The 27,692-nt window shown below is 40.7% G+C and overlaps 1 protein-coding gene across 1 annotated transcript; it reads left to right on the top strand.

Annotated features, from left to right (window-relative positions):
• Positions 1-18,230: 18,230 nt before the first annotated feature.
• Positions 18,231-23,112, top strand: LOC308435524 (metalloreductase STEAP4; the record flags this gene model as incomplete). Its single annotated transcript, XM_080936217.1, has 4 exons — positions 18,231-18,686; positions 19,270-19,797; positions 21,143-21,307; positions 22,849-23,112. 4 exons carry the CDS (start codon positions 18,231-18,233, stop codon positions 23,110-23,112), a joined length of 1,413 nt encoding a protein of 470 aa, XP_080792343.1.
• Positions 23,113-27,692: the final 4,580 nt, after the last annotated feature.

Here is a 27,692-nt window from a genome sequence, read left to right on the forward strand (position 1 = left end):
CAATCTTTTAACCACAAGATAAATAAGTCAAGTGCCTCTCAAGTTTAATACTAATAAAGGCAATTTCTTCCATCCTTCATATCCCAGTAATTTAATCTTTCTTTTCTGGGACTCTGGATGCCCTCAGCAAACAAAAGGCCTTATATAACTAAAATATATTTGCCTCTCATAACAATAAAATTGAAAAAAAATTTTTTCATCTTCCTAATAATGATAAAATGCCACTAGTTAGAGAATTTGAGCAGGTGATTGTCCTTAGTATCAGTACGCGATGGGGTGAGTAAAACCTGGTATAGAAACCAAATGTCCTACTCCACTGATCCAGTTGTCTGTTCCAAGTGGTAGACAGGCCTTTACCAAGAAGAGTTTAGTTAATCAGTCTCCATACTAGTAAGCCATCATCTCTTGTGCCAACACGTGTAGATCAGGAGACAAGAGAAAATTCATAAAGACCTGAGACGAAATAGTTGGGAGTCTGAGAAGAGGAAAAAGCTCTGCTTCCTCTTGTTTGTGTTTTGTTTTCGTTCGTTTGTTTGTTTGCTTGCTTCATTGCTTGCTTGCTTTTTTTTAAGACAAAATCTCACTATGTAGCCCAGGCTGACTCGGAGCTCATGATCCTCTTGGCCTCAGACTCTAAGTGTCAGGATTTAAGACCTGCACCACCATGGGGAAAAAAAGTTTAACTTTCCTTTATAGCAAGGGCTTAAGGAAAAACCAAGGAGTTATGAATTGTGTGTCCTTCCTAGACCTAAGTGGAAATCAATCTTTAAACCTGTCGATGTAAGTACCAAGTCTATACAGAAAAAAGCAAATAGTTTATTCCAAGCCCAGTATGAGCAACCATAACCTGGGGACCCAGATTCCGTGTTCTGCCTCAGAAAAGGTTACAGGGGAAAAGGCCATAAATCAATGTGTTTACAAACTACAGCCATGGGGTCTTCTGGTAGGCAGGCTGTCAAATATCTGTGAAATCTGTGGATTTCAATGTGGTCTTTACACATCCTCGCTTTGGGGTTGGTGAGCCTAAGAGTGTCAAACTTGGGGAACAATTTCAGGAGTTTATTTCAAAGTCAATAATGTTAGGGGAGATAAGTAAATGACTAGTCAATGGATGTTGATCAAGGCTAAAGATAGCCCAAGATGATTTGGGTTCTTAATCTACACAATGAAAACATTCTATTTAGCCAACATCAAGTGGTCTTCAGGATCATTGACACAGTTGTAGCTTTCTAAAGGGACTATAACTCACAAGCCACAAGATGAATGAGTGAAGTGCTTATCTGTTTAGTACTTGGCTATTTATTACTATTACTTACTATTGTAATCTATGTCATCATAAACATTACAGATTCTCTTAATTAGAATCAGTAACTCACGGAATCTCACAGCTTACTTCACCATAACTGAGGCTCCTGCTGCACATAACATGAAATGCCCAGAAGAAAAGAATGCAGTGGTCAGAATGTCTGCTGCCCTTAGCAACTGTCTTTTTACAGTAAAGGGTATTCCACTGGCAACTAATAAATCTGAATTCTACATGTGAATAGCAGGGTCACCAGGTTAAGAGTGGGTCTCTTTATCAACAAGGCTTAAGCTGGATGCTACCCATAGCAAATCACCAGGACAAAGCACTTAAGCCCTCCTTAACTCTCTAAAACCCCAGTCTTCCCAATCTCTCACCCAGCTATCAAGTTCGCCAATTGTGAGTGTTCTTAGAGATGCAGCTGGATTGCAGCTAGATGTCTTCTTCCCTAGACACATACCTATCTCTCACCTCTGAGTCTTCAAACCCAGAAAACTTAATGTCACAAAATCAATAGGCGCTTTTTGATTTTTTTTTAATTATATATGTTCTTTTCTGGCCTACACAAATATTATCAGATGAACACTTTGCCAAACACAAGAATGGCGAGGAGGTTTATCAACAAGTACCGTAGTAAATATTCTCGATGTGGTACCACATTAGATGTGATGAAAAACTGCCCATGGAGAGCTACAAATGTAGTAAGTCTCTTAGGGGATGAGATTCCCTAACCAAGACATTAAAAAAAGAAGTTATTTAATCACACCTAGTTGTCAGAACAAGACTTTTGGGGAGATACTGAGGTCTCCACTGACTCCTCAGGACATGTGAAGAGAGTTGTAATCAAAGCAAAGTAAAGAGTCTGGTTCCTAATTTCTGAGAACACACTCCCCTTAGACTGAATCTCAGCTTTGGCAAGAGTATGATGGAAGTTAAACAAGATGGATGGGAGAAAGACAGACTTAAGAATTCTGTACTTTAAACTGTAAAAACAGTACTGTAGAGATGCTCTTTCCTTCAAGTTCTCATGTTTCTTTATGTCTTAAAGTATCATGACAATGGATTTGGATGTTTCTGTAGAAAGATACACCTATGCAATTTTATAGGTGGTCAGCCCTTCACATCCATGGGTTTTTCATCTGTGGTTTCAACCAACTATAAATCAAAACTATTTAGAAAAAAAACATATTTTCATCTTTTCTGCCTGTGTGGTCTGATTGTTGTCTTTCTTTCACAAACAATAAAGTGCGGTATCCATTTAGGTAACGTTTGTATTGCATTGTTACCTGTAGGGATGAAATAAACAGGCAGAGATGCATTCCTTATACAAGAGGCTTCCTTCCACCTTCCTGAATATACAACAACCTTGGAGCCCTGCAGTATCCCTGTGAACATAGAGATACATATGCATTTGAAATGAAGACCTGAAAACTTTTCATCTTTCAGACTCTGGTTCTGTTAAGAATCAGGGCACCTGGTCGGAGAAAGATCCCACTATTTCGTAAGAACAGAGGCAACTAGGAGGAATGCCCAAGTCCTTTCCCGTGTACAGTTTTCTGACCTACTCAGAGTCCTTTAGCTCCAACAGAAAAGTTGTTATCTTTCTGCTCCTCGGGGCTGCAAGCTGGCTTGGGATGCCCCGTCCCCAAGGGTTCAGGGAAAACCCCCTTTTAACCCCGCTTGCCAGCGGAGAATGGCTACATCTGCGAACCAGAGCTGCACAAAAAGTTCTGCTCCATTCAGCTGCGCGGGATTCCCAGGTTGAACTCTTCTGGGAAACTTTGCTTCACAAGCTCCTCTTGCGAAATCAAGCGGGGCCCTCCCTCCGCTCTTTGGCTGGCTTAAAGGAGAGAGCCTGGAGCCAGCGCAGAGCACAAGCTGTCTCCCTGCTCTGCAAGCCTAAAGGGCAGAGCCCACCGCAGCTACCTCGCTCTGCAAGCCTAAAGGGCAGAGCCCACAGCAGCTGTGCCAGACCAACGCCCCTCCGGGCGCCTCTCCCTCAGGTGGGTCACTTTACTGGCTCTTTTGCCTTGTCACTTTCTCCAGTGGCTGAGGTCCCTTTTCTGTCAGCCCACCTCCAGTCCTTCTTTTCTGGACTCTACTTTCCAGCCAGCTGATACTGAGATGTAGGTAAACTCGCCCCATATCCTTCTCATAAAAATGCCACCCAAGGCTGCGTCTAAATCAGTTAAGCCATTCAGCCAAATGTTACCTTCCAGGGTTGTATTACTCAGAGGACTCCCAACAAGAAAGACCCAGGACTAGATTCTTCCTCTGTCTAACTGGTCTCTTAACTACAAATCTGAAGCGCCCATGAGAACGGAGCATGGAATAACTTATGTGTGCAGTCTGGCAGTATAACCCTGAATCTAAGGACTTCTTCACACAGAGCTGAAACTGGGCAGGCAGTCTTCCTTGATCTTCATTTAAATATCCTTAAGCAGCTTAGCGATTGCTTTTCTAGAGGCATACTGCCTGTCATGCAGTTGGCTGTAGGAGGGAAAGAAAGCCAGTCCAGAGGCAGATGGTAGGTGGTTTGGGATTTTTTCCCCCCGCTTTATTATTTGTCCCTGCACAGCGCTTCAAAACATGAATGGTGGGTCCCAGAAAGTAAGTTGCCTGAACCACGAAGTCGAGGTGTTTAGAATTCCATTCTTACTTCTAGCTGCAGTTTCACAGATCTAAGTTGAAGGGCTATTGGTCCAAGATGATTTACACAATGCAGCTCTACCGAGGTAAAAAAAAAAAAAAAACTTATGACTTAAGGTGCTGCTGAGAAAGGTGTTGAAAGTCTTGTTAAGCTCCAGGTTTGACTGAGTAATTACTTTCCATATTAACACAAGCTTGGTTTTTACAAAGAAACTACCGAGTCGTTCTCCCAGGAGCATCTAAAAGTTCCATTCACCACATTTATCATTCAGAGACTACTCTAGGCTTTCAAACCATTCCTCAGCCTTGCTGTGGGAGAATGTCCAATTCTGTATAAATGGTAGACATATAAATGTCACTCACATGAAAGAACCTTTTTCCCCCCTGATACAGTAGGTGTAATTTTATAAAATGGCACATTTATTTGAAGCAGTAACTTTTTGGAAATAAGGCCTTTGCACGGCCCTGAGTTTTTCAGAACACTGTGATTTAGCACGGTGTGAAATCCTACCAACAAGCATTTTACCTGCATGGCAAACACCGCCAGCCCAGAGAACAGGAATGGAACTCTCTTGAGTATCGGAACCTCAAGGTTATAAAGTAAATGGTGCATGTGTACATCAAAACCGGGTCACTACACTTTCTCCATCTGGCAACATTGATGGTTCTGCTGAAATTCACACAACAACAGGCAGTTCAGAAACCAGCCTCCGCTAGGCCAAACCTCTGACTGGAGCATTTTTTACAGTCGTCTGCCTTTCATAAGCTTACTAACTGCTGTTTAGGGAAAAAAATAGATTTCTATGACCTTTTGTAAAAAAAGAAAAACTAAAAATACTTAGCTCTGCAGTGTGTTGCAAGCAACTTTAGAGAAATAGGTTTGTATAGAACATAAAGTGTCTAATCACTCCAAGCTGCTTTGTCTCATGAAGGGTTACCCTTAAATTACCTGTGCCATCAAATGCCAGTATTTAAATGATACAGATTTCACTTTCAAAAAATGCACAGCTGATTCGGCTGTCACAAAAACACGTCAGTTTTCTGTGGTCTTCACTCTCTATTTCCCTTTCATAATAAATTTAAGGACTGAAGAGATGGTTAGTAGGTAGGATTCTTACCCCCAAATCATGAGGACCCAAGTTCAAGTCCTCAGCACTCTCATAAACACGGGTTGCCATGGTATACACCTGTAAGCTCAGCACCAAGGTAGCTCCAGGGAGAACCTCTGAAGCCTTGTTAGATTGGTGAGCTCCAGGAGTAGTGAGACTCACTAGATAAGAAGGGGGCTGGATAGAAAGGAGCATTAGCAGGTGTGGGAAAGGTCAAGTAAGATTAATGAGGGAGGGATGAATATGTGTGAAATGCATCATGCACATGAATAAAGATGTTATAATTAAACCCATTATCATGTATAATTAATGCATGCTAATGAAAACATAAAATGGGAAGCAATCCAGGAAGATAGCCAGCATTGGCCTCTGGCCTCCACACACATGTTCACACACACTCACACACACACACAAACACACACAAATGGGTACGTGTGCATATACCCCATGCATACAATTAAATTTAGGTATGTTTTATCAGGTGGTGTAAAAATTATTTCCTTAGAGATCTTGAAAAGACTGACAAACTCCTGGTGAGAGGGAAACAATGCCCACAGAGTCACCTTTTAAAGCTGGGGGGGGGTGGAGCTTTTTCAGGTGCCCAGTGGAGTCCAGTCCCTAGGAGGCCACTTGTTAAGTGCCTACAGCTTTCCTACCCATAATTCTCACCAAAATATGGACTAATGGGCCATGCATATTTAATCTTCCAGCTGGGCTTTAGATCAGACTAGATAATAATAGAAATGAAATTTACAAAGACAAGACCTCTGATGTTACCTGTGTCTGTTCACATCCAAGAAGGGCGGCTTATTAGTTCATTACAAAGACTTCTTGACCAGTTCTCCGAGATATGTTAAACCCACGTCAAATGGTTCTCCATGACTGTTAGGTCATTTCCAAAATGGTTTTAATTAACACTTGTTCTTTTGTTAAAAAAAAAAAAAAAAAGCAGCACTGCAATGAATCAAATTCAGTAAATAACCAAAGGATAATGAATAGTTAAGGAGTTATTTGATAAGAAAATTATTAGGCCTATACAGAAATAAGTTTTCTTCCTAATTTGTTGGAGAATAAATCATGAGGAATGCTTATGCCATTTGAAGATCGTCTTTTAGGAACACGGTATGGCAAAACGGAATGGCCTGGACTACATATATTTTTTTCCACTGTAATTAAGCAGGCAGGACCTTGACATCCTGATCTAAATTGTAAGTTCTGCACTATGCTTAGAGTTTATTCAGCCATGTATGAAGAGGTCTTCTTACACTGCACTTTGTCAGAAGTGTATTTGAGAGATGTATCTTTTAGATTTAAAGTACATCATCATTCCTTACATCAGAATAAAGTTCTCTTTTCTTCTGAAAAGAAAAGAAAATATACGGGAAGAATAATTTTGAAAAGTTAAGAGCTGTAATTCTGAATTAAAAGAAGACTAAGGAGTAACAATCTAATTATATAACACAGCTCTGAAAAGAGTTATTTAGCAGAGCTGGAGAGATACTTCTGAAGTTAGAAACCTGCACAGCACACTTGAGGAGGACCTGAGTTGACTTTCCATCAGCCATGGTGAGAGATTCACAACCTCTTATAACTCCTGCTCTGGGGTGATTCAGTGCCTCTGGCATTCATGGGTACCAGCACACAAACAGACACACACACACGCACACACACATACACACACAGACACACACACACACACACACACACACACACACTTGTTTGATTTCGGCACCCAATATTAAGATCAAATACATTAAGAAGGAAGTTGTATCTCTTAGCACACTGTTATCTGGCAAAGCTGTGGATTTAGAGACTAGAGAGATAATTAATGCTCAGTGGGAAACATCTTTCATCTACACATGCTCTTCGTACAATGTGGAAACACTGAACTCAGCTTTCAACCTAAATAAAATGGTATCTGAGGAAACTCTGGCAGGCTTTAATAAATGTTCTCCCCCCGCCTCCTCGCAGACCAGTGTCCCTCAGGTGGACTCCCAGTACCTGCACATCCCTGTGCTTGACCCTCACACATGCCCTAGTGGTTTGGCCCTGAGACCTAAGCTCCCCAGTGACCAGGACTTTCTGATGCCCCACTTCGTCCTTTTGCCTAACACAATGCCTGGCACAAAAAAGCTATTGTAAAATCCTGGAAATTTGAAATTTTACCAAGCCACTCTTGGTAACACTGATTTCTGAGTTGGAAAGATGTCGCCCAAGGGTGGTCATAGTCAATGAGAATGAATGATCTATTGTTTTCAGTTAACACGATCCAAGTGGAGAATTTAAGCCTGCCATTTGGAGAGAACTTGAAGATTCTTTTATTTACATAGAAATAGTCAAAGCTTATTGTAACTGCTTAGTTAATAGAAGACAGTATAGAAGTGGTGTTTGGTTTACTTTCTTTTTAATAACATTATGGTACATTCCGGGACCACCATGAAATGTAAAGCCCCTGAAGAGTTCAAAAGATTCTTTTTATACTGCATTCTTATATGCACACACACACACACACACACACACACACAGAGAGAGAGAGAGAGAGAGAGAGAGAGAGAGAGAGAGAGAGAGAGAGTATTGTCTTTCTAGTTAATTCTTCAATGCACAAGTTCAAAGGTGGTATGTTTATCATGCTCAATTCTGTGATGTAGAAATAGGAAAAACTGGTTTAAGAAATGGGCAGAGGCGGAGACAGCAATGGTCTGGGGAATGGGAAGATGCTGAGGTGTAGTTGCTCAGTTAGCAGTCGCAATGACAGCCGCTTCTACACTGAGATCCAACACTCTCCTGGCTGTATTTCTGTGTCACGTCTGAGAAGCTGGACTGTATTTTTGGCGAAGCAGGTACACAAATACTCCTTTTGAGAAGCGAGAGTCCAAGGGTATTAGCTTTAGCGCCTAAACCATGTTGGCCTGATGTGTGAGGAAGACAGAGTATGCGGTGTTATCGCTGTGCTGGGAATCACACGGGTTATTTCCGAGATGAACCTGGGAGCCTTTGGGGACATGATGCCCCTAAGAAAAGATTTAGACATAAAATACCATCAGGGTAAGAAACGTGGTTTCAGCTCTCCACCCACTTGCTTTCCCAAGTGCATGAGCACGGGCCATATTTGGGAGAAGAGGAGGTGAGAGGTAAGGAAGGGGCTGACACTGTGATAAGAAAGATACTCTGGGGAAAGCCAGTCCTAATGTTCAGCATTTGGTGATTTCCACAGTGAAAAAACGTGTCTGCTTTCCAGCTTCTACCAAGCAAGCCAGCTCCAGCCGCTAGAGGGAGCCCAGATTAAAAGCTGGGATATTAAAAAGGGAAAGCTGTTTTCTAGAAGCAATTACCAACTAACACTGCTCAGAAGCTGTGTATCAGAGCATAACCAAGGAGTGGGAATGGAAGGTCTGTGTTCTTCTGCTGCTTCTGTTAGAGACACTGGGACCCATCCCTCAGAGAGTCAGTTTACAAATGAAGGCAAATGTTATCCAAAAAGATGAAAGACTAAGCAATCCCCAGAAACTTCTAAAAAGGGCAAGATATTTTAAAACACAGTGGAAGGCCCTATGAGAAGGGTTTCTGAGGAGGCAGGAAGATCTGATACACAACAAATTCTGTCTCGTGACTGATTTAGCAGTTATCAATATCTAGATAATAATTCCCAGGGACATGAATGACTGACTGTTTTATTTGAACAAAGTTCCTTGACAACTGAAATTACTAAATCATGTCCTAAACATCTCAAAAAGCTAAAGCCATCAACTAATGCTAAGTGTTTGGTGAGTTTCTAGAGATGCCAAATTAAGCCAATGATCATAGAATGCACAGATAGCCTGCAGTTTACTCGCAAGAGAGAATGCACTGTCTGCTAGTGGTGACCTCAGAGGCCTCATCCTACCACACCACTGATGAACTACAGATGTGTAAGTTGATCCAGATTGAAAATCCCAGTAGTTGTCGAGGTAAATTAACCAAGGCATAACTGTATCTCTAGCCAACCCTTGTACTCCAGGCCTCAAGCAAATGATCTTTTCAGCCTAGGCAGCAGACACTGAACCTACATGGATAAGAAATCACAAGACTATCTTAACTTACCCCGACAAATAATGCTGAGATAACACTGTAGCGCCATGCACCCGTGTGATGCTCAGATGAGCTGCAATATCAGCAAAGAACTTATCACAAGTAATTTGTCTCTATACTGGAATTAAGATATATAAGTGGCCTACATTACTATGTAATCATTCATCTCTGGAAGGGAGTGAGGATTCTGCCTCCTGACAGGCTCACTCAAGTTCAGCTACCAATTAGCAGTTCATGTCGAAGTATATAAACCACACAACATTAATTGGAAGGTTATCTCTCAATATATTCTTATGACTTTGTCAGTTTGTACAGTAGATTTTGTGTGTCATTCTGTTGGCTATTAGGGGAACACACAGATTAGTCGAATAGGTTTCCCTGAGATGAACAGCATTTCTCACAAAGAAGCATTTCTACGATCTATTTTTTTTTCAACAACTAACCCACAGTTGTATTAATGAGGAGTGTCAGGGTACTCAATTTCTGGATAAACTTTGTGGCACATACCTGTTAGCACCCAGAGTTTCAGCACAGGAGAGCCATAAGTGTAAGGCCAACCTTGGCTACATAGCAAGTCCTAAGCCAGCCTGGACAGCATGACAAAACTATTTAAGAAAAACAACAAAATATCTGTGAATATATATTAGTAATTTTAGTTACCAGAAGAATTTTTTTGTAAATTACAAAATAGTGACATATCCTATACATGTTTGCTATAATTTTTACTTCCACTGGTATATTAGCAAGAGAATGGGCAACCCCATGTGCCTGTGAGAAGTATGAACATCTCAGATGAGGATGCAGCTCAAGTGAAATAGTGTTTGCAGAGGCTGGAATCCTAGCCTGCCCTGGTAACCCAAAACTCAGAAGGTGGGGCAGGAGAATCAGAAGTTCAAGGCCACCCTCAGCTATAGGATGAGTAAAACTTCCCTGCACCATATGACATCCTGTCTCCCCAAGACACACACACACACACACACACACACACACACACACACATACACACACACACACACACACACACGCACACACAAAGTTACACATTTTAGATGGAGGGTCTGAAAATTAGTTTTCATAAGTTCTAAATTTCTGTGAAGTCCCCCTTTACTTCAGAGTGTTTTCTTTACTGTTAATAACTATATGTTTTGGGTGCTGAGCAATGGCATTTTCCCTCTCTTCTCCTCAGAATGGTTCACTGTAGTTTTATGAGCGGAATTCAGTTAAAGATGGAGGCTGTGAACAGACTTGAGGTTTCCTCTCAGAACTCCGTCATATTCTTCAGTCATCTCTCAATCACAGAGATCCACAAACACATAAAAGCGTCCGGTAGCCTTTCATACACACAGCAGAGAAACTGGCCAGGAGGTGCCAAATACCCTGTTAAGCTAGTACACGTGCTCTTGCTCTTTTGAGTCAGGGTCTTCCTGTATTACTTTGGCTGGCCTGGCACTCCTCAGGAGTTTAGGCATTGGCCTGACATTCAGAACAATTCTCCTGCATCACTGCCCTGAGTACCAGGACTAATTAAACTACTTTAAGTGACGATGTTGTAAAGACAGCGCTTTATACCACCACAGATGACATACACATGCTTCCTGTCCCCTCTGACTACAAGGGATATCAGACAAAATGCACCATCCGGGTCACTCCTGAATTTCATAGTATAAATGTTTTAGTGTGAATGCGCTGCGGACTTTGCAAAGGATATAGCTGCTCTGAAAATGACTCATGAGCTGAAATTCAAATTTCATTGGTATCATGTGTTTCTATTTATTAAATTTGGCAATCCTCATTTACCTGCACCTCCTCAAGGAGACTCTCGCTGACCAGCATTAAAATTTTTACTGCTCCTCTCCCATAGCAATGTTTATTCCGAAACCCTGTTCAGTATGCTCTGGAGCATTTTCCGCCTTCTAACTCAGCCTATTTATTATTAATTGTACATTGTCCAATTTTCTATAATAACACACGGACAGGTTTTGAAGCATACAGATTCAGAGTTTTGACTTTCTTCTTCCAGGGAGTCGAAACACTTTTAAAGATGTCTGTTTTCTTTGCCTCTTCATCCTCAATGGGCCTGTGGGCTTGTGGTGTGTGTATGAGTGTGTGTCCAGGGTGGTTAATTTCTGAAGAACTCAGATGTTTGAAGCATCATTTCAGAATCTGAAGCTGAATTCACAAGTGGAGAAAAAGACAGCATGACTCTAAAGAGTGTTTCAGCTATATGACTAACCAGCTGGTGCTTACCTGTGTGTTGCTGTCTACAAACCCCAGTAGCGACTTGGTGGTTTTCTCAGTTTGGGTAGCAGCTCTGTAAAAGCTACCTGCATTCTGACATTCTTGGACTCTGTCCTTTGTGAGATTCGTACACTTGTGCCTCATTCAGCCTTTGGTTTTTCATAAATAGAGAAATTCTAGTCTTCAGTCAAGACTACGGGGAAAAAAACTCATGAAGAAGATGGACTGTATCAAGAGTTTTTGTACAAGCTTTCAACCTGATTTGAACGTGCCGCTGGACAGAGACATACTAATTCTCATCGTAACACTTTACAGAAATGTGTGGTTATTCGCAGTCCTTAGTGATCCCAAGAAATCTTTAATAACTAATGTCAGGAACGTGTGATTCCTGTCTGTACTCCAGAGGTGGCCTTTCCTCCTCACTCCCCCAAGATCTCTCTGGGTGGGTTCTCCCGCCCACTGGCGAGCTCCCCGCCCACCTATGAGCTCCCCACCCACCTATGAGCTCCCCGCCCACCTATGAGCTCTCTGGCCACCTATGAGCTCCCCGCCCACCTATGAGCTCCCCGCCCACCTATGAGCTCCCCGCCCACCTATGAGCTCCCCGCCCACCTATGAGCAGCCCCATGTTGTTCCTTCCTAAAACTGAAAGCTATGTGTTGTGTCCATAGCAATTTTCTCTTTAGATTTCCTTTGATCGCCTTCAAACGTTTTCACTTGAAATTTATTTTTGCATTTTTACTTTGCATATATTCATAAAATTGGGTTAGTTGATAAATAAGGCAACTCTAGCTGTGTGTAAATAGCTGACAGCCAGAGTTTATGTAAATAATTTGAATTTCCTTTAGATTTTTTTTTTTTTTTTTTTTTTTTTTTTTTTTTTTTTAGAATTAAAAATGACAGAGAAAGTCATGGTGGCTACTTATTTTTTTTTTAAATTATCTGCATGAGACAGAAGAGGTTTTCTTTCCTTTCCCTTCTAGAAATGACATTACATATATCAATATTTACATTTTTTCTCTTTATTCAAAAAATTTTGGGGTGAAACAAATGGCCCATATTCTAATCTCAAGGGAAGAAAGTGCCGAGTTTAGGAAGAGCTATGATTAGTCACTGACATTCTTAGTAAAAGGCCTGACAAAGGTGTTCTCCCCCAAAGTTCTGACAGTTTTAAAATGTGCCATTTAATGCCAGGGTTCTAGTATACAAATAACTGTGAGTTTTGAGGTATCTTCTAAATGAAGTATATGTTTTCACCTATCACATAACCTGAAACTTTTTTTCTATTCATTAGCTATCTACATGGAAGAGAGAGCACGCACATGCACACAGGAACATGTGTGTGGAGGCTTCATATCCTTGAAGAGCGTAGTTAAATAGGAGACATCCACCCTTGGGATTTCATGAGACAAGATCTCACCATTTCCTCGTGTTCGCCAATTAGGCCAGATCTGGAGATTTCCTTATTCTCCCTCCCTTCCCTGGGATTACAAGCATCCACCACGCCTGGCTTTTCACATGAGCGTTAGGTCCTCAGGATTACATCGAGCAAGCACTTTCTCAACTGAAATGTCATCATCTTTGCAGCCCAATCAATTAATATTTTTAACACAGCTCTTGTATTTAAGCCCCTAAAATAGTGTTTAATCTGTGTTTTAAATTTTAAGTTTTTAAAACACTGATTTTTTAAGTATATAAACTCTTAAAGGGAAATTTTGTGAATATGCAAGATTATTATACAAATTCCATGGAGAAAGGAGTAAGACTAGCTATAATAATTTTTCAAAGAATACATTAGATAAAACAACTGTCAATTTTTAGACACATGTGTATATGTCTAAATATTATATATATATACATACACATACAGATACATACATAATTATAGCTATCAATATTGTATGGTATAGACAAAAAACAGATCCATCAATTAGTGTGTGGAGCAGGATAGAGACCCCAGAAAATGACCCACGCTTACATGGATTATTGATTTGTAACAAAGGTGCAAAAGCAATTAATCAAAAAAGATGTTATTTCAACAAATGAGGGATAAACATTTAGTTAATTTCTATAGGCAACATACATACACACCTACCCAAGCCTTAAACTTTGTAAAGATGAGCTAAAAATAGATCATAGTTCTATTTTTACACTTTCAGAAAAATATCTAGAACCCATGGCTTCATGATGAATGTTTAGATATCAAAAGAATAATCTACTAAAAAAGAGTCAATAAATTAATGTCATGAAATTCTAAAATTCTTTTTCAATGAAGACCCTGTAGAACATGGAAAAGAAAAAGAAATCAGGTTAGGAGAAAATACTGATAAATCACATATCCAACATGTCTATACATATATGTAAAATATATTGTCTAACTAGAAAATAGGCAAAAAGATGAGTATAATAGCTCATATCCATAATCCCAGAACTTAGGATGGTCGGGCAGAATGACTGAGACTACCCTGGACTATATAGATGTCTAAACCAGCCTAGGGTGGAGTAAAACTTTATCTTTGGAAATAAAGTGAGAGTGAGTGGAAGATATGAAGGAAGGAACAGAGGGAGAGAGGGAGAAAAGAAGGCCGCAAGGGAAGGAGAGGAAGGCAGTTCCAGAGGGAGAGGGAGAAAGGGGGAAGGGAGAGAGAGAATGGGCAAAACACACGAAACAATGTCTCACCAAGGATGATATACAGATGCCAAGTAAGTATATAGCAAGATGCTCAATATCATCAGTCATTGGAGACATGCTAATTAAAACCACCCTGAAATGACAAACTAATCAAAATAAAAAATACTGGAACTCATAAATTTCTAAGAAGGGATGTGGAACCATGTGGCCACTGGACAGTAGTCAAGAAGCTCATATAAAGCTGAGCAGAAACTTGCCATATGTAATTGCACTGGAGAGAGCCTTTGTCCCAAACAAATGGAAACTTAATGTCATGCCAAACCTCGCACATGAATGTTTATTGCAGTGGGTCAAGTTAGAGACAACTAAAAGGTCCTACGTTAGATGAAGATAACTCTAAGACTGAGGGTATAACTAAGTGGTATATTGTATGTTTGTCATGTACAAGCTTTGGAGTTGGTCTCCAGAAAAAAAAAAAAAAAAAAAAAAAAAAAAAAAACTTTTAAGTGAAATTGTAATACATCTCTTCCATGGAATACTACTCAGAAATAACATGGTAATGCTGATAAACAAACCAACTTGGATGAACCTCAGGGGCATTGTACTGAGTGAGAAACAAACAAGGGGAAAACAGAGGGTTATCAGCTTGTTTATATAGCATGTGATGTCATTTCTGTAACATTCTCAGAAAGACAAAACTATAGAGAGCCAGTTAATGGATTCTAAATCAGAACCCACTCTGGAGAGAGTTAGTGTGAGTAAGCGGCTGAGATTCCCATGGCTGGAAAGGTCTGCATCTCTTTGTCATTTCCTGACACAACTCTCATTCTCCTGGGAGGCTTCTCTGGGAGAGTCTCCAAAGGCTGGGGTTCCCAATGCCTAGGGTGGAATGCACAGACAGAGGAACAAGATAGACCAGATTCCTCTTCACCTCAGTGACAGCTGCCTCTGTGACCATCAAAGTTACCTTTGTCACTTTTTAGACATTCCTGTGTGATCAGTTCACCTCCCTCTTTAAGAAAGGTGCTGTCATAGGAATTACTTCTCCAAGCTTGGAAATTCCTGTTCTTTCTAGTTACACAGCTGATGGTGTGTGGTGCCCACAAGGCTAGGAAAAACAAGGAAACACAGTTGTTGCAACCCTTCAACCCATTATACCTCCGATAAATACTCTTTCTGTTTGTTTTTCTTAGGATTTCCTGTTTTCCTGTATTTTTTAGATGTAGGTGTAGGCTAGGAATTTTGAAAATCCTGAGCAAGAAACCACTTTCACGAACCCAAGTTTTCATGTAGCTATTTTGAGGTACAAATATGTCTGACATGGGTGTGGTCCTCTTTGTGAAGCACTTATTGTAAAACACACCCTGTGCATGCATTCTATTTCTGTGAACATCTATGATTATAATATTTTTCCAAGAGCTCAGAATCAAGTCTCCAAAGAATTGCTAACTTTTTCCCACATTACTTATTTTTATCGTAATTCTGAGTAATCTTGCAAGCAGATGCATAACAAAGGATTGGGTGCCAATTACTTATTAGAGACCTGATTCTGGGGAACCGGAAGGAAGGACAAAGGGCAGGGCCAGGGAACATGAGAAAGAGTGCAAAAGCAAAGAAGGTTAACCATGGACACAGATAATGAGTGTTCTGGTCCTTTGGAGCCATGTGAGGAGCCTTAAGAAATATGTAAGATTGAGCACCAGAAGAGAAAGGAGTCACAAAGGAAAGACAGGATTCACAGAGCTGCCCCTTGCTGTTTTGTGGTGCCCCATGTACCCTGTATATCTGAATGTCAAGCAAACATGGTTCTTAGAGAAGCCCTATGACAAGAAGAAAGAGGTACAGATGGAAGACCCAAAATGAAGTTAATAGTGGACGGTGTTTACTCAGCAGAGCTAAGATTCTGTCTGGAGACCAAAAATAGAACCAGGAAAATTTAAAGCGAGTCTCAAATCGTGGTCCTAAAGTGTGACCTCAGAGTGACTGCCACAGCCATTAAGAAGTGCTCAGGGAATAAGTAAGCTGCATATCCTTTTATTGGGTCAGTCTGTAATATTTTAATATTCCTTTACCAGTTTTTATATCTGCCATTTACCCAGAAACATCTCTGAACTTTTGAAAGTGAAAACAAATTTTAATAGTTGGAAGAACCAACATCTCAAGGATGTTACCTTAAACCGCTAAGGTATATCTTAAGAGGTAATAAATTAAAGTATGAAAAAATACAAATAGGAGAAACTTATACTCTGTCCATTTGTACACCTGTGTTTTGATATGTTCTACGGTCCATAGCCCTTTTATATAGGTTGTTGTTTATTTAAAGATAAGTGGAGAAAGTTGGCACATTCTAATCTCTGATTCAGACTATTTCATACACTTAAAACAATCACAATTATGAGGCACGATTGCTGCTCAAATTATATGTTTTATATAGATATTAGTTAAGTAATTAGTGGGTTACATTCCTTAGATAATAAAAAGATTAAATAAACTGCTAATGATAAACTAGTGTTCATGCCTCAAGAGCTGTTTCAATTTAAGAGTCAGTACCTCATAACCAGAAACCATCTCTCATCTTAAACATGACAAAACTGAGTTTGAATAACCTGTCAAAGGCCAGCTTGCTAGTAATTCAGTATAAAAGTGGTCTGAAGAGATGGCTTAGTCAGTAATGTGTTTTACTGACAATCACAAGGACCTCAATTGGATTCTCAGACACATATAAAACTTCTAAGCATGGGGGGTTATAATGTCAGAGCTCAAGAACTGGATACAAATGGATGCCTGGATTCACTGGCCTACTTGTCTAGCCTTGCTACAGCCTATAGGAGACAGTCTCTCAAAGAAGGTAGAGAGCTTTGAATGATACCCAAAGTTCTTCTTGGTCTCCACAAACATGCACATATATACACCTGCACACATGCACATGTACACGTACTCATGTTGCACTAATTTCCAACCCCAATAATTTTTTATATGTATAAGCTTAATTTTGCAGAACTGCACAGAAAGTCAGAACGCATCAACTCATGGTCGTCAAATGGCCCGAATCACCTGGAATCGCAGTGTTTTTAACAATCAGTGAGAACATTGCTACAAAGAAGTTAGTCTCTTCTTGCTAGTGAACTCACCCACCCATTCTATAATTTCTGCAGATAGTGATCACAACCTCAGATAGTTCCCTACGTGTGTTCATGCCGTTCCTAATAACGGCTGAGGGCATCTACAGATAGTTTGGAAGATGATTCAGTTATGTGGATTAGTCATAGTTTCTGCAGTGGTACAGGTAGGTCCTATATTTCTTGTCTCTCTCGTGACTCCTGTCTGAGTGCAAAGGCCTGCAAGGCCTGTGTGTGCTTTGATTGCACAATTCAGTCAGGTGCAACTGAGATGACAGGGCTTTGTCTTAAGATAAACAAAAAAGGAAAATGTCCAGAACTCCCTTTAAAAAAAAAAAGTGCAGGTAGGTGTGTGTGTGTGTGTGTGTGTGTGTGTGTGTGTGTGTGTGTGTGTGTGAGAGAGAGAGAGAGAGAGAGAGAGAGAGAGAGAGAGAGAGAGAGAGAGAGAGAGAGAGAGAGAGAGATGGTTGATAGGAAAGCTACAGTGTAAGGACCAACACCATTATAGTGTGTGGAACTGCACATCTGGCTCACTGTCTTACTGTCAACCCACTTGAATGAGAAGAAGTCGTGTTTTTGGCGACATCCTCTCCTGTGGCTTCTCTCTCCCCTGCATGTTGGTTAATGTTAATTATTCAGCCTCCTCCTCTGCCTGCACCCTGTGCCTGCAATGCAGGGAGGACCCGGCCCCTTCTGTCCCTTACATTCCATCCTGCTCATGCTTAACAAATATTTGCCAACTGTCTAACCCTTGGTAGACAGTGCATTTCTCAGCATGAAAAAATAAATCATTAAAAATCATAGCCATTCCCCATCCCCACTCCACCCCCAAAAAGCCTCCTCTACATTAGCTGACAGTTTTAAGTAGAATTTGAGAAAATTTATCCTGAAAGAATATTCACTATTCACCTAAAGAATAGAGAATGAGACAGATTACTGTGTGAAGTTGTTAAAAAAAAAAAAAAAAAAAAAAGATTCCGGACACCAATTGTGGCTGGGTTCCCTTGACACTTTTTCTCTTACTGTCTTGGGGTATCTGGGTTACAAGCTGATGATCTATAAGTCCTTTTACATTTCTACACCTCTAATTTCTTTTGTTTGCTTTTTCAGTAATGGAGAAAGCGTGTGCAGATGTGTTACCTCTCACTACGAATCCCTCAGAAAAGCTAGGGAATGTCTGCATTTTTGGAACAGGGGATTTCGGGAAATCGCTGGGGTTGAAAATGCTTCAGTGTGGCTATTCCGTTGTTTTTGGGAGTCGGAATCCCCAGGTGTCCAGCCTTCTGCCCAGGGGAGCAGAGGTCCTGGACTATTCGGAAGCAGCATCGAAGTCTGATGTCATCTTCCTGGCCATACACAGAGAGCATTACGATTTCCTCACAGAACTAGCTGATTCTCTCAAAGGAAAAGTGTTGGTAGATGTCAGTAACAACCGCAAAATCAATCAGTATCCAGAATCAAATGCTGAGTACCTGGCTCAGCTGGTGCCAGGAGCCCACGTGGTCAAAGCGTTTAACACCATCTCAGCCTGGGCTCTCCAGTCAGGAACATTAGACGCAAGTCGGCAGGTAAGATTAAAAGAACTTACATCCCGCCATTTTAATGTAAATGTTTTAATATGTCCTTATCTAAATACAGCTCTAAAAAGAATCCCTACTAAGTATTCCTAATTGTTCTAACGACAACTTTCTCGGGTTTCATGAGAAGGGTAGTCTATTGTGGTTCATGTGCATTACTAGTTTGATGGAACCAAATGATGTCAGAATCTGTAGTTCTCTTGCCAGACTAGAAACTAATCGTTTGTTGGTTCTGTTTCCACTTGTATGGAAACTGGGTGCACACTCCGAGATTAGCCACAGCCATGAATGACACGCTGCCCACTTTCAAGAGAAAAATAAGACTATTCGTGCTGAGGAGAACCTCATCTTACAGCAACAATATGTGCCAAACATCACCCTCAACCAAAAGCTAGGTCTTTCCCCGTCCAGCACTCCTGTGCCAGTTCAAAGCCTCATCTTGCTAGATAAAGCGCTATTATCTCCGTTCTGAAAATAGTTTATTTTTGTATTTTTATGGGGTGCCGATCTAAAGCTTAATGATAATTTTTAAATAAAGGAAGTAACCAACATGGAATTAATTGTTTTACTTCAGGTGTTCGTCTGTGGAAATGACAGCAAAGCCAAGCACAGAGTGATGGACATTGCTCGCACTCTTGGACTCACCCCACTGGACCAAGGGTCTCTCATGGCAGCCAATGAAATTGAAAACTACCCTCTGCAACTGTTTCCAATGTGGAGGTTCCCTTTCTACTTGTCCTCTGTGCTTTGCGTCTTCTTCTTTGTGTACTGTGCTATCCGGGAAGTGATATACACCTACGTGAATGGGAAGACAGATGCTACGTTTCGCCTGGCTATTTCCATCCCGAATCGTGTCTTCCCCATCACAGCACTTACCCTGCTTGCTCTGGTCTACCTCCCCGGGATTCTCGCTGCCATTCTCCAGCTCTACCGAGGCACAAAGTACCAACGCTTCCCAAACTGGCTTGACCATTGGATGCTTTGCAGAAAGCAGCTGGGACTGGTAGCTCTGGGATTTGCCTTCCTTCATGTCATCTACACTCTTGTGATTCCCATCCGTTACTATGTTCGATGGAGACTGAGAAACGCAACCGTTACCCAGGTAAATTTTCTCTCCTCGGCATTTCCTGGCTCCTTAAATCAAGACATAGTCTCGTTCTACACCAATCTATTTCACAACTGAGGAACATTGTTCCCCAAAGTTTGTCCTCTGTTCTGTTTTGTGTTTTAAACAGTTTATTATTTAGGCCTAGCTGACCTCAAACTCATGACTTTCCGGCCTTGATCTCCCACCCACCCAGCCTCTTCACATTTTAAGTATTAATAATCAGAAACCCTATCCTGGGGCTTGTGAATGAATCCAGTTTGTGATCACATGGGACTAATGAGAATAAAAATTAGAGTCCAGACTCACGTGACTCTAGAGTCATAATCCTGGGCTCATGGAGACACTGACCAACTGACAGGTTTAGGTAGGAGTCACTAACCACACACCCTTATGTCTCAAGCTTCTGTTTTTGAAGTCTAAAACAACTACTCTCCACAAAGTATGAAGTCTGACCAAACATGTGCCACTACCCTACAAACAAATTCACAAAAGTGTGCAGAAAAATCCATTAATGTTTGACTTGTGAGAGGTTGTCCTCAACAAGTGGAAAAAATCAAATGATTCTGAACACGTATCAAATACTATCTAATGAATACCCAAAGATGAAATCAGCTCAAGTAGTCTCTCAGCATTTACAGCAGAGATGCTACAAGTCTGGTCTGGTTTAGAAATTACTGGTCTTGATATATCTTTCGACATTCTCAAAGGCCATTAGTTAATAACTCACCCACACTGTGTCTGCAAGTACTCTCACACATCCCCCCAACAAAACTTTCTTGAGAAAGGATCACACTACATGGCCTGGTTCTTATCACACTGTGATGTGAAAGGTTTAATGCTGTATTATGGCATAATCAATATAAAAGGCCTGTATGTGTGTGTGTGTGTGTGTGTGTGTGTGTGTGTGTGTGTGTGAGAGAGAGAGAGAGAGAGAGAGAGAGAGAGAGAGAGGAAGAGAGACAGGGAAAGAATAAACATAATATAAAAACCAAATTTTGATGTGGTTGTTTAATACCGCTATGTTTTTGTTTGAGAAACAGAAAGCCATGAACTAAAGAAAACTTGCACAAATATTGACTTTGTTTTAAGATATAGAGGGTAAATTAAAACTGTCTATGTGATGCCTAGAATTATAACAGAACCACAGAAGAATCAATTACCTTTTCTGCTCAAAACATTCAGATGTGTTTTTCCAAAGCTGTTCCTAAGTGACCAATAAGAAATGATACAGAGTTTGCTTTGTGCAAGTAACATGAGAGAGGTGTGTTTCAGCCCTTCTGAAAGAGTTGAGTTTCAGAAGCATCCATTTTAATTGTTCTAATATTTTCATTTTTCATAGGCCCTAGCTAATAAAGACAGCCCTTTTAGCACCTCTGTTGCCTGGCTTAATGACTCCTATTTGGCACTGGGAATCCTGGGATTTTTTCTTTTTCTTCTCCTGGGAATCACTTCCTTGCCATCTGTGAGCAACATGGTGAACTGGAGAGAGTTCCGGTTTGTCCAGGTAAGTGCAACAGGTTTTAATGTCTTGATATTTCAAAAGAAATAGAGCTTTTTGCCAGTGTTCTAGTTTTACTCTTGTATCGAGCCTAAGTTTCCATTGGCTCCCTTACTTCCCTAGTTGTGTCATTAGTATCACTGCCAGTTGGCTCAGAAAAAGGAGCTCAGACATTGACAGGCAGAGTCGATCAGGGTAGGGTTTCCTGCTTGGGACAGCTTGCCAAGACTCCTGAGCATCCACAGAGCCATTGCCCAGACGTCAGAGTAAAAATCACCAAGAAGCTATTAACTATGTGTAGAGGCACGAAGCAGAAAAGCGAAAAGGGACCCACAGGCAAAGTTAAGTCTTATAATCTGAACATATTGATAGGAAAAGGGAGATTCACCATAAAGCTGAAAATTCAATGAAAATGTACTAAGCATCATCGCTCTAGACTTACGCCTGGCCTGCATGAGAGATATTCGTTTCTTTTCCATGTATCAACCACCAGACACCTCATTAAAGGAAGTACCTATTCCAGGAGACCAGTGGTCCTCATAGTATTTATCACATGCAGAGAAGTGAAAGCATTACCCAGGGACCTTGTTAGGCCACAAAGCCACAGGCCCCACCCATTTGGAGCAAGGAGAGGCTCTGAAGATGGAGCCCAACAATGTGTTTTAACAAGCCCTCCAGATAATTCCCATGTGTGATTCCTACCCACCAGTATAACAAAGCAGACCATTAGTAATTAAAATTAGATTTGGTTATCAAATCCAGCAGTTTCTCCAAGGGGCCAAATGGAGGCAAATTAAAGGAATTAAGACAGGAAGGAGAACTGAGCTTCAGAACTCCATGCCTCCATAAGCCCAGCAATTCTTTCTTACTGCCATAGAAATAGAGTAGCCTGGGGCTGTGACCAGTAAGGGAGAAGAATGCAGAGCTTGGAGAAGCCATTCCCTCCTGAACCACTGATAACAAAACCAATAGTAGGAGTTCCCTCTGTGGACAGAGCTGGGCATTCATGTCTCCTAACTTAAAAGAGTTTTGTGTATTCAAAGATCATTATGCTTAATCTATACTCACCAAGAACACTGACTGTTTCCATGTTACGTTCTGTCCTACATGTACTTTATGCTTATGGTAACTAGTAAGATTTCAATGGATACTATCAAACCTCTAAAAGAATTACGTACTGACAAAAATATTTATATAGTGTTATGCCAAAATGCCTTTAAAAATCTGTAAATGTATCCCCTTTTTTAAAAAATAAAATGTAAGAGAGGGAAAACAAAGAGTTTACTCCTAGGATATTTTTCTTTATCATCCAGGCTAATATAAAACTAGCCTGTCATCAATAAACAAATCTCTTTACATTTCTAATGAAATATTTACCATCCTGAAGAAAGCGTATAGTTTTGTTTTCTCTAAATTGAGCAATGTTCTACTATAACAGTATCATGAATGTGTGGTTGTAGACAAGTAAACTTCATCGGCATGCAGTGTTTCCCTGTAAGTTGCAAATGATGTTGACTTCTATGGTTTTTTTGCTTGTTTGTCTATAGTCCAAACTGGGTTATCTGACCCTGGTCCTGTGCACAGCCCACACTTTGGTTTATGGTGGAAAGAGATTCCTCAGCCCTTTGATTCTAAGGTGGAGCCTTCCTTCGGCCTATATTTTGGCACTCATCATCCCCTGCACAGTGTTGGTGATGAAGGTTATACTTATTATACCGTGCATAGACAAGACCCTCACACGCATCCGCCAGGGATGGGAAAGGAACTCAAAGAGCCCACAATCTTCACTGAACGGAAAATCAGACATTTAAACTACAGTCGAGTTTGCCGGGATTTCTGTACTATTGTAGTGAATGTTTAGAGCATAATGTGTCCAGTTACAAGAAAGCGTTTTCTCTTGTCACGGTCCTAACTTCATCGTCACAGAAGGAAATGTTGCCTGGCTTTGAAAGACCTGAATAGCAAGGGAGCCACTCAGTCATGTGATGACTCTCCACGGGCCTCCCTCACTTCCTTTCCCAGAAACCCCAGGGATGCCACTGTGATTAGATTTGCAGTTTCACATTACGAAGCTTCTTGCTTTGGGCAACATGCATGATGTAATGTTTTGCAGAGTTCTGGAAGAGCATGTGCAACTTCCTTCTCCAATTCAAGGGTTGATGTACTTGAAAAAGCAACAGTGTGGTCATACTAAAGGTTTTGCTTAGCGTGTTTAAAGAAAAGCCCCAAGAGAAGTAGACAGAAAGAGGGCTTTTTTGTTCCCTGGAGGGAGTGGTGCTCAGTGTCATACAGATCTGTGGGTATTTGGGTGTTGGCTGTAGTGTTGAGTTCAAACCTAGGGCCTTATGGATGCTAATTACGTGCTATGTCACTAAGCTACATACACCCCAGCCCTGCCAAAGTAAACATGTAGTCATGTGTACCCCTTGATTTTGCTTTTTAAGCAATATGGATATTCACTATGGGGACATATTTTATACTGCAACAAAATGAAGTAACCATTCTTTGGATATAGGGAAAACTATGTAATCGTCACAAGATTCTTCCTCTACAAGGGACGTTTTGAGAGGAGATGGGGCAAGAGTAAAATGTCCATTGGGATTTTCAAGTGCCATAAGCAGAGAAGGGTTGATGATGTCCTTGTACAAAAATGCCAGATAACCCAAAATTTTAGCTAGTAAGCTAAGCAAATACTATACAGTTTCACTATGCTGTTTGGCAATATTTAGGGGCTGTGGTGTGCTTTCTGCATTATGTATTTCAAATACTGTTCACTATTAAACATCTGTGAAATTAAGATCTGGTATAAACATGTAGCTTCCATAATCCGTCTTTGTTACCACTGCAAGTGGTGCAGTTAACAGGGGTCATCTGTAATTGTCAGTGTGGGGAAGGACAGCTGAGCGAACTGTGGAATGCTGGGAAGAGGCCAGCAGCAGTGAGTAGGATGCAACCTGCTCTGGCTTCCTGTGGTTAGTGCCTTTCCCAAGGTGACCTTTAGCAGGCTGAGCATCCCTAGCTCTAGCCTGGAGCTAAAAGGAGATTTTTGCACAGTCTTCCCACGTGTCACTGAAATAAGTAAAAAAGCATTGGGTTTGACATTTTTCTGCCTAATCAACAAAAGCTGTTTTATTTTTCATTTTGCTAACTTTTATATCACATCAGGCATTGCTCCCAATCCAGGGTTTTCATATATAACACAAACATCTCTTTTACTATTGCCCTAATAGAACTTGCAAACCATATTCATATTTTACTAACAGGACAGTTGAGGTAATGTCTTTGCTACTAACAAAATATTCCTGTATTTTCAATTGTTTCCTTAGACTATTTTCCAAGAGCTAATAATATGAAATTAAAGAATATTTGATAACATTTGCTGTGGTGCTTGTTCTTAATATGATTTTCTCAGTTCCCTTGATACAGCATTTTTGATTTGGAATTTTACTTCAATTGTGATTTCTAATAAATAGCTGTAAGGATCTGAAGAATGTGCTTCTGTAAGTTACCTTTGATGAAGCCAGGCAAGGATTCCAAGAACAGAAGAACTCTGGGCAGAGCAAGGGTATTCGGATGGGCAGAGCAGACCCTGGAACATCAGTACCAATGGGGAAAAATATGGCCAGTACCCCATGTTGGACAGAGCATCCAATTATACTGGGCTGATTTAGGCTGAATACCATAAGTTTAATCTAGGGAGGCGTTTGGAGTCAAGCACATTCCCCATTTCAGTAAGTGCCAACAGAAATTAAAAATGAATAAATAAATAAGATAGACAATGCCATACCTGAGTACAGCACATAGAGTGAAAATTCTACTCTCCTCTTTATAATCTGGTGAAGACAGTCTAACTTGGTACTTAATACATGCAGTTAGCAAGCCTGAAGTCAGAGAGATCCAGTGGTTTTGGGCAGAACAGTTCCTAATTTTGTGCTGTGACTAAGGCTCCACCAGAAAGGAGCTACTGCTCTTCCTTCCCTCTCTCCATTCCAACACCATCGCCCATGGTTCAAAACTGTGGACAAACCTGACCATGTTAATGGGCAGAAAGTTAGGTCAGATGGCAAATCAGTGTTTTGAGCAAACTATACTTATTTTAACATAGAAATGTTATACTGAGAGGGGTGTATTAGCCGAAGCAGTACTTGGAAGGTATAGGAAGAACGAGACTTCAAGCATTCAAAGTCCACTGGAAAGGAAGTAGATGGAACCCTTAGAATGAAAGTCTCAGGGAGAAATAGAAAAATTTTTACCTGGAATTTTCTTTTAAAGAATATAGGATGGAGAAAAATGATATTATCTTTTATCAAGACAGAGTATTGGACAACCATGAAAATGCTGGCACATAATCTCACCTCAGAGAAGGGAAAACCACACCATAACATCTCCCATCTCCCCATTGTTTATGGGGAGTGAAAATTGAAGGTCACCCTAGCCTATATGTCAACAACCCTAAAAATGAATAGATTTAAAAAACAAAAACAAATATGTGTGAGAGAAAGAGGGGGGATAGAGAGGGGAGAGAGAGAGAGAGAGAGAGAGAGAGAGAGAGAGAGAGAGAGAGAGAGAGAAACTAAACTTCTTTTCTACCTGTGTGTTTCCTGTATTCCAGAAAAAGAAATTTAACAAATTCATAAACATGCATTTTATATGCTTTTTCCATTTGAATGAATGACTAAGAAGGCAAAGTCCTAAGAGGTATGAACAGAAAACAAGAGAGGAGAAGCAGGAAGAAAACCTGGCTGCAGTCCAACCAAGACTGAAACATCCACTACTACTTCCTGCTACAAGGGAACCTTGGAAGGTGTTGTGAGATGTTTCTCACATAGTATTATGAGCAAATCCTGTGCTGATATGCCATGCTCTCTTATTTCTCCATATAATGATGCTCTGAAATACTCTAATTGACACTGTTTTTCATAAACAGGCTGAACCCTGCCTGCATTCACACAGCTAGTGGGGAGCTGAATTCCCTCAAAGGCCAGGACATGACCCAGAATCCTCTCTTAACACCATTTAGACCTCCCAGATTTTCTCATGAATCCACAAAATAGGCTGCCAACTACTAATAACTCTGTACTGAAATGTTTTTTGGTTGGCTTTTGTCTGAGTTGAAATTTCCATTGCCTTGAAGAGATACCATGACCACAGCAACTCTTATAAAGGAAATCATTTAATTGAGGTTGGCTTAAAATTTTAGAAGTTTAGTCCATCAGTACCATGACATGCAAGTAGACATGGTACTAAAGGAGAAGCTGAGAGTTCTACATCCTGAATCACAAGCAGCAGAAGTATCTGTAGACCACACTGGGCATAGCTTGAGCATGTGAGACTCTTAAGTCCACCCACAGTGACATACTTCCTCCAAGGCCACACCTACACCAACAGGGCCACACATCCTAATAGAGCCACTCCTTATGGGCCTATGGGGGTCATTTTCTTTCAAGCAACCACTGCATGTTTTTTATTGAATGTTTATTTATTTAGGGAGAACACACATGCCAGGTAAGGTGAAAGTCAGAAGACAATTTCTAAGAGTCATTTCTCCCTACTATTAAGTGGATCTAGAGGGATTGAACTCTGGTCTCTAGGCTTGGTGGCAAGTGCTTCTACCCACTGAGCCATCTCCTAGGCCCCTGAAATGTTCTTTAAAATGTAAAGCTCATTAAGATTTTAGGCATTCCTAACTGTGTCTTCTCCAAGTTTCCTTATGTGACTTTTAAGACATCCTACCATGCTCCAGTAACATAGAATCTATAAGTTGTTTTGTTGGTGGTTCTATTTTTTTGTTTTGTTTGTTTTGTTTGCCCAGAGTGACTACAATCTTGATCCAAACTCAAACCTATCTGTCATGGTTTGAATATGTTTGGCCTAGAAAGTGGCACTATCTGAAGGTGTAGCCTTTTGGGAATAGGTGTGTCACTGTGAGAATGGGCTTTTAGACCCTCATCCTAGCTGCCTGAAAGTCAAAATTCTGCCAGCATCCTTCAGATGATGATGTAGAACTCTCACCTTCTCCTGTACCATGCCTGTCTGGATACTGCCATACTCCAGCCTTGATAATAATGAACTGAGCCTCTGAACCTCTGAGCCAGCCCCAATTAAATGTTTTTATCATATTTGCATTGATTACGGTGTCTGTTCTTAGCAGTAAGACCATAACTAAGACACCATCTGTAGGTTCCAGAACTCCACAAGGGGTCTGGGGCAGCAGATGGGAGAATCCCCTGAGGGCAATCCACAGCTCCTCACAGGGTTTGAAGGCAGATATTCCCATGTTGCTCCTGTCCCCCTTATTACCTTCTGCTTTGTGCTGTATGATCCTATTTTTCCTGCAACTTGGTGATCTATAGGAAATTTTTTAATACCTCTCATCTAACGTGTTAATACT

This window comes from Micromys minutus (genome assembly GCF_963924665.1).
Source record: "Micromys minutus genome assembly, chromosome: 23".
Taxonomy (NCBI): Eukaryota; Metazoa; Chordata; class Mammalia; order Rodentia; family Muridae; genus Micromys; species Micromys minutus.